The 7,851-nt window shown below is 37.2% G+C and overlaps 1 protein-coding gene across 2 annotated transcripts; it reads right to left on the bottom strand.

The window, feature by feature from the left end:
- Positions 1–483: 483 nt before the first annotated feature.
- LOC130737945 (aspartokinase 1, chloroplastic-like) lies at positions 484–7,198 on the bottom strand. 2 transcript variants are annotated; one of them, XM_057589822.1, is made up of 13 exons: positions 7,004–7,198; positions 6,412–6,893; positions 6,201–6,324; positions 5,395–5,549; positions 5,087–5,236; positions 4,829–4,924; positions 4,634–4,750; positions 3,188–3,307; positions 3,015–3,107; positions 1,823–1,939; positions 1,420–1,536; positions 1,073–1,135; positions 484–884 (listed from the first exon to the last, which is right to left on the bottom strand). In XM_057589822.1, exons 2-13 carry the CDS (start codon positions 6,784–6,786, stop codon positions 756–758), a joined length of 1,656 nt encoding a protein of 551 aa, XP_057445805.1. In that variant the 5' UTR covers positions 6,787–6,893; positions 7,004–7,198; the 3' UTR covers positions 484–755. The 2 variants fall into 2 exon arrangements, with proteins under 2 accessions (XP_057445805.1, XP_057445803.1); XM_057589820.1 differs by having other exon boundaries at positions 1,817–1,939; positions 7,004–7,197.
- Positions 7,199–7,851: the final 653 nt, after the last annotated feature.

The raw sequence follows: 7,851 nt of genomic DNA, 5'->3' as shown, positions 1-7,851 counted from the left end.
CATGCAAGTTTTGCATTTCCATATAATCTTTGAGAGTCTACTGGCCTTTTCTCTTGATTATCTTCCACCTCGTCGTGTCCATACGCATGTTAAGAAAAGGATGATAACAGCATCGTGGGAATGAATTTCAATGATGCAAGAAGAATGAGTATGGAATAACAAAAAAAATAGTATGGTAGCAAGACAACCTCTCATCTTTAATATATTCTTACGGTTTTCTCTATCACGCTATTGATGTTACATATGGCTTTTGCGTTTCTATAATCTTACGGTTTTCTTCATTAGGCTTTTAACATATGGCTTTTGAGTTTGAATCATGTGATCAAATCATTCAATGGCAATTGGCCAAAAAAAATCATTCAATGGTAGAAAGAAAAAATCACTACCGTGAAAAGAAAATGACTCATTGCCTGGAATGCATGTGTGACAATGTAGGAGTAGCTTAATTGGTAGCATAACCGGCTGCGCTTTATAATTATTATATTTTCTTTTGATAGGCTTAGAATTATTATATTATAAATATGTAGATAGATTGTTTGCAGCTGGTTAACCCCTTAGAGGCAGCTACAAAAGAATACAAAGGTCTCTAGCAATACCAAGACTAGTAGTATACACTAATGCTTCCTCATTCCTACCGTATCCTCCTGCAAAATAACTGGGCTCTGCTACATCTCAATTGTTCAAGGTTGGTTGAATTTGGGATTTAAGATCGGAATATATCTCTAGGACAAAGAATTTGGGGTCCACAAGTGTCCCTAAGATAATTCAGCGACAGAACCATTCCCATTCTCTAACTCTGAGAGCTCACTCTCAAAAAAGGCAGAATGAAGAGCCCTGACACATTGCTCTGCTTCATTATCATTTACAACCAATGAGATGTTCACCTGGAGTAAACAAGCAGGAACAGACAGAACACATGAAAATGAAACCATGTTTAGAAAGCAAAAATAATTTTGAAGTGCGAGACAGTAACGAGGAAAATTTATGCATTTGTATCATGTTACTAGGGTTGGTTAATGTGCAACAGACATGCCTCTAGGAATGACGATTATAAAGTTGTCTAAGTGCATACCTTAGATGCACCCTGAGAGATCATTTGAACAGTGACACCGAGGGATCGAAGAACACGAAATGCCTGTAATAGAAGGTAAATCAGTGGTATTCTTTTGTCACCTAAAAGAGTACAGAAGAACATAATCTTTGATGTCAACATGAATCAACTTGTGCCTGAAAACAAATTATGAAGCCTGTGGATTTTATTCCAATATTACAATGCCCCAAGGCTCCCAAGGAAAAGAAAATGGCTTTCCCCATACACTGAGAGAGGAAGGTTGACAAAAAGGCCTAGATAGTGATGATTTAATAAAGCAATTAAATCTTACAACGTAAAGCATAAAACTTTAGGGAATAAAAAGAAACCTTCTCCAATATTAGTGATGACCTCTGAACATTTCCAATGAGAGAGATGATGGATCTATTTTGTAGGAGATTCACCACAGCAATTTTCTCCAATTCTTCAACAACATGGTCAAGTTCCTGGTCAAAAATCAAGGATGACAGACAGTTAAATTTATCCAGGTTCTGGAGAATATACACACTATGACTAAAACATTCATTGAGCAAGCATTTGTGTTTTTTTAGTGCAAACAAGCATCTGTTCTATTTAGCTTTAAAGTATAATGATAAGATCAGGTTATATTCAGCAGATGGGAATCATCTAACAAGGTCATCAGGGACACTAGAAGTAAGGAAATTAAGATACCACAAAAAATTGTCACACATCAACAAACTAATCAGAGAAGTATAAATGCCTTACACTTGCCTGCTGTATTAGGTCTCTGGTCCAAAGTTTTGATGGATCCAATGTCAAGGAAACACTGACTTCACTTGTAGCGACAACATCAACTGATATGCCTAAATCTTCAAAGATTGAAAACACCTGAACACATGTGGAAGTATGAAAACTGGAAGAGATCGAACAAATATGCATATGCATGGCAATGAGGCGGGGCGGGGACAGGTTTTGCCCTCACTGCTCCACCCCTGTCGAGGATGGGGCAGGACCGAGAGAGGGGTTGACGAGGGAGAGGATAGAAGTTTGGTACCCGAACCCATCCCTATTAAGGTTGGGGAAAACCTGTGGGATTTTTTTCCACCCCGCTGTTCTCGGCTAGGATGGGGTGAATTTGAGAAGGATAGGGATAAAAAATGAGGTACCCAAATTCATTCCTATTGCGGTGTGGAAAACCAGGGGGGAACCCAATCCTACCTCTACCTTACAAACATGTATTATAAAATAATATAAAAGAAAAAAAATAGATATTGAGGATCTAAAAAAGATAGAAAAATAAGAAGTGAATCATGTTGTTAGTAAAACGAATTTCACTTTATTATTTAACTACTTTATAATTTAGATTATTTAGTTAAATTCCAATTTAAATGGTAGGTTAACCTCACTGAGATTGTATGTCACAATAATCAAATGTTTTTAGTAAGTTGTAGATCATGGGCCTTAAGAGATCATTACAAGACACTATTATTGATATATTGGTGAAGGAGCCTTGTTTTTGCTGCACTGTGATGAGGGCCATTGTTAATATGATATGGTGGCGAGATATTGCCACTTGAAGTTAGAAGGAAAGCCGTTCTAAAGAAACGTTGCTGGCACTTGGGATTTTATTCTTAACTGGGATCCTTCTGTTTGGGTGGTTGGAGGATTTTACTTTTACCTCACTTTGGTTTATTAGCAGCTGCGACTGCTATTAGCTCTTACTTTAATTTGTTCATAATCTGTGTTACATCCTGTATTGGGTTGAAGTACCCTTTTTCTTATCAATATATTTGGCTTACACACACACACACACACACACACACACACACACACACACATATATATATATCGCTTTGGGGTCAGGTGGGTATTTGCACCCCGCCCCCAACCGCCGCCAAAGTTGGGTTTGGATAAATTGTCATGCCTAACTATGAGGGCAGGTCTGACAGGCATTATCTCTCACCTTAGCAAGGAATCCATACTGACCAAGCATTCGTGTGCTTACTATATCCAACATGGTCACATTACGTTTCAAAACAATGCTGGTTAATACTGCCTGCAAGTGAGGAAAAAAAACTTAAGTCTCACATAAGATAATGGGATTTACTATTTGTACCAACGATAAATGCTACAAACCTTGCTCATATCCCTTGACTTGGAGATGAGTGTACCAGGAGCTTTGGGGTTGTAGGAATTTTTAACCCTAACAGGAATATCACTTTCCCTTGCAGGTCTCATAGACTGCGGATGCAGAACCTGTGAATCAGAGATATTAAGACTCGCCCCTTTAAAGGGACTATATTCTGATTTCCCACAGAAAAAAAGTCTATTGGTTGGAGGCACACCAATCATGTTCCTCATAACAAGACTAACAGTGACAAGCAATAACATCTCATGCACTGGACTAAATAACAAAAAAGATTCATATGTGAGTGAGCTTATTAACAGGACAAATCTGAGATTACTTGGAAAACCTACTTAGTGTCGGTATGGTTTGAGGTAAGCTTGAATTGAAAGTAAAAGTATTTTGTGTCTATGGAACAAAAATCATGCTTTGATGTGTTTTGCTTGTTTTTGGGTGTTAAACTGTTATGGTTGCATTGGAAAACACGATAACCGAACAAAATGGTTATCCAAGCACAGCTAGTGGTCCAAAATTATTTGTCTTCGTTTACCATATCATACCAAATAAGTGGTACAAACTTGGAGCAGATATCTTAGTTAAAAAATTTCAGGGCATGCGGCATCTCATTCCATGGAGTTCCAAGCCGAAATCAACTTACAGGTAAAGCAGGTAGAGTGACATGAGTAGCGGTAGATGCAATTAAAATTTCATGGCACGAGCAAAACTAGTTTTACAAGCCTGGTGATCCAGAATTTTCAAAAGCAGTTATATGGCACTAATTTAGATAAATCGAATGATATGCGGCAATATTGGACAGGCTTACAGTTATAGTTGTGTCTTCAAAATTCATATTACGAGCAAGTCTATTTACATACAAATATGCTTCAAAACAGTAGGCTACTAACTTTTATATTGCCGGCAATATAATAACTTGTTTGGTGAAACAGTAGGTGTCTACTGTCAAATTTCACCTTGGACTTGGAGTATTTTCTTGCTGTATTTTATGTGGCTTTCCAGAGTAGAGCTGAATGGACTTATCTCTGAGGGTTCTTTTTTTGTTTTTGGGAGATATGATCGTGTTCATGAATTCTCTGTGATGTTCTCCTCAAAGTAGTTTTTAGGGTTTTTCTATTTATAGCCAATAGAGAGATTGGATAGATTTGTCACATTTGTTTAGCCTCTTAGGCTCTTTCAAAATTTCCCGATTATGGAGGATACCATATTGACCCCATAGGGTGTACATCATTGTGCATTTTCTTTCTTCTCTATAGTAAATTTTTTCTTCTTTCAAAAAAACAAATCAATAAACCCACTGAACATTCGATAAGTAACTACAAAGAAGCATGATTCAAAAGAAAGAAAACCAGGAATGCACTATAGAAATAGTATCTACAACTTTTTTCAAACCACAAGAGAGATAGTATTTGACATAATGAGATAAGCGGAGGTAATGATACCTGAGCACCAAAGTAAGCTAGTTCAGCAGCCTCATCAAATGTCAAATGAGGGACAGGTTCTGCTTGTGGATATATATTTGGATCACAGGTTAGGACACCATCAACATCCTTCCATACCTGTGTAAGTGAATGAAATTAATTGTTTTCTTTTTTGTCTCCATTTTGGCCTGCACATGTGTTTTCATACACACAAACCTGGATTTCAGGCAACCCTAGTGCTTTCCCAATTGTTGTAGCTGTTAAATCACTGCCACCTCTACCCAGCGTTGTCACTGCACAGGATTTCCGGGCCTTAAAAAATCACAACATTTTCAAATTAGAGAATTCTCAGTGTAGAAAAATTTGAAAAAAAAAACAAGCATTTTGAATTAGAGAATTCTCATTTGAGTCACACAAATTGTGAAGAAAATTTTGAAATAAAAAAACATTGGAAAAGCAAGACATTATCAATACCTTTCCAAGGAACCCTGTAACAATTGGAATTGCAGGATCAGAGAGCCAATCACCATGCAATCTCTTTGCAACCGCCGGATAAGTGGCTTCCAAAATATCCGCATTTGTGAAATCATCAGTAGTTATAAAACCAATCTCAAATGCATCGTACTGCCAGACCATTAAATTAGCAGTAAATTACAATGATCAGGGACAACAAATCAAAACATGAAGACTTCATTCAGAGTTGGACTATCATGATTAGCAATAAAAATGCCAACAATGTTTCAGTTACAATATGTATTAAATGAGAAATTAAGAACACATACTTGGCGAGCCTTGACACCGGTTTTATTAAGATACGCAGCAAAGATCCTGGTAGACATGCATTCACCAAAGGAAACTAAATAGTCTTGGGTCCGCTTAGTCAACTCTCTCATCATAGCAATCCCCTTCAGAAGTTGCTCCAATTCTTCTAGATTCTCTGGAAATGGTTCCATGTTCAACAACAAATATACAAAAAAGTAAGAACAAACATATCAAAATTACTGATATACCATACTGAGAAGAAAGAAGACATGGGATAGAATCAGTTCAGTGCTGAATTGATAAAATAAAACAAAACCTACAGCAATAACAAATTTATAAAATGAAATTCATGGACAAGGCTACAATTATAACAAAAAGTTGAGTATTTTAGCCTTTTATTTATTTGAGGGACATGCAGTGACAAATAGATTACTGAGGCAATCAATCCCGGCTTGGCATATTCAATCCTGAGGCAATCATATCAGATCACAGATCACAGATCAGAGAAACTCTTCAATTTACAAACTTCTTCAGGACAAGTTATATTGACTTGAATGTTAATATGAAAATTTTCAATGCAAGACAGAACCAAACCAACAATAACAAATATGCAAGCAAGCATGCATTGCAAATAAAGCAAAATGACCAAATCCAAGTCCAGTAACCACCAGTCTACTGGTCCTCTTGTTAGACATAAACCAATCAAATGATATTGCGAGGCGAAACAATCTGAAAAAAACTTTAAAATCTTAAAACAATTTAAATATTCAAACCATACAATCTAACCATCAAATGATCTCCAATGTAAGAAGGTGACTAAACTCACTTGCAATAACAGATCTGTCCAATCCAAGCTGATCCACAGTCCTGAGATGCAGGTCTTTTATAAAGCTAAGCTCGTCAATAGTAGAAGCATTAGAAACACCACAACTCACAGCTTTCTCTCCAGCCTAACAAAACAAAAACAAAAATCAACCCAATTTCTTCAAGAACAAAATTGACCGACCCACCACAAAACAAAAACAATTTTCAAATACCAGCAAAAGCTTGTTCGTTGTTTTCCCCATTGCAGAGAGAACAACTATAGGCCTCTCTTCAGGAAAGCTCAGTACAAGACTTGCAATCTCTTTCATCCTCTCCGCAGAAGCCACAGAGGACCCACCGAACTTCATCACGCAAGTGAAGCTCGTTTCACTCTCTCCGACGACGCTCCCATCGTCCGTCACGTGCTTCTCGAGCAAGTCATTCGTCGCCCTCGCAGCATTGCACGTCACGCTGAATTTCGCCGTCGCCGCCGCCGCACCGGGAAATGCTGCAAACCCTATTCGCCGAGACAACGACGACGACGACAGAGGTGGTTGTTGACAGCAGAGATTTGCTTTAACACCACAGCATTGCAACGCGCTCGACATGTTTGTTGAATTGCTTGTTCCAAGTTAGTTAGTTAGTTAGTTATTTCGGCAAATAACGCAAACTCGTAAGGATTTTAACGCGATTTTCAACTTCTCCGAAGCTCGATCTGCGAAAAGTAACAACCATGTTATGTCGGAGATTAAACGTGAAAGGGCCAAAATGAAAAAGAATGGGAGCGAATGCGATTCATTTCAGGGTGAAAAAATGAAACCTAACCTCGAAAGAAGGAGCTTCAGGTCGTGGAAATGCAATTACTGAGCTGAATGAAGGAGTATGGTGGGTGGGTGAGTGGAGGCGAACGCGGCGGCAGGTAGTTTGTCGATGTTAGACCACTATGAAAACGTGTTTTATTATTATTTATAGAAAGGAGAATATGAGTAGGACACCTTTTTTTGGTACACTGATTTGGTTCTGGTGGTTGTTTTGTTCCCAAAGATTTTAATGGAACCAACAGCGCATGTACAGTACAAGTTCATTATTGACTTGAGTTGTATGAAAGATGGTATGCTAACTAACGAATTATACGGAAAATTAAAAATATAAAAACTATTAAGGAGGTACTAATAAAAGTGGGCTTTTCGTCTCCAGATAATTAAAAAGAAAATAATGAAGTGAGCAAATAAAAGTACTATTGACCAAAAAAAAAACAGTACCAAGTGAGTAAATAATAACAGTACTTTTATAGAGTAGGTAAGAATAAGATACGGTTTCCCTGAGTAAATATTTCTCCTTTATTTGACAGGTGTTTAGTACAAATAATTCTCTTTTACCGTAGATACTCATACCCGTAACAGCATCTCCAATGCAAGGTTGCTACTTGGGTTGCTTAAACTTCATTTTGGTAGGGTCCAACTGCGACATAGGATTTAAACAACTCATAAGCAATTCATGCAAATTTTGCTCCAATGCAAGATTGCTTATTTTACTTTTAGTTGGGTCCTACTATACCTCATATATTTATATTTTTTAGTTTCACCAAGCATGATTTAAATTTAAACATTTATAACAATATTGAATTTAAATTATATTATCTAATTTTTGAATTAACATATTTCTAAACTATG

Source organism: Lotus japonicus, chromosome 2 (genome assembly GCF_012489685.1).
Source record: "Lotus japonicus ecotype B-129 chromosome 2, LjGifu_v1.2".
In the NCBI taxonomy this organism is placed as follows: domain Eukaryota; kingdom Viridiplantae; phylum Streptophyta; class Magnoliopsida; order Fabales; family Fabaceae; genus Lotus; species Lotus japonicus.
Note: the sequence above shows the minus strand (reverse complement) of the source record. Positions and strands in the feature narration are given on the sequence as shown.

What these genes read in the sequence shown, in the direction of transcription:
- LOC130737945 (XM_057589820.1), bottom strand. Translation starts at nt 6,786, where the DNA reads ATGTCGAGCGCGTTGCAATGCTGTGGTGTTAAAGCAAATCTCTGCTGT. An exon ending in CAACGAACAAGCTTTTGCTG is followed by an intron (nt 6,325 to 6,411) that starts GTATTTGAAAAT and finishes TTGTTTTGTTAG; the next exon opens with GCTGGAGAGAAAGCTGTGAG. An exon ending in CCGGTGTCAAGGCTCGCCAA is followed by an intron (nt 5,237 to 5,394) that starts GTATGTGTTCTT and finishes ATGGTCTGGCAG; the next exon opens with TACGATGCATTTGAGATTGG.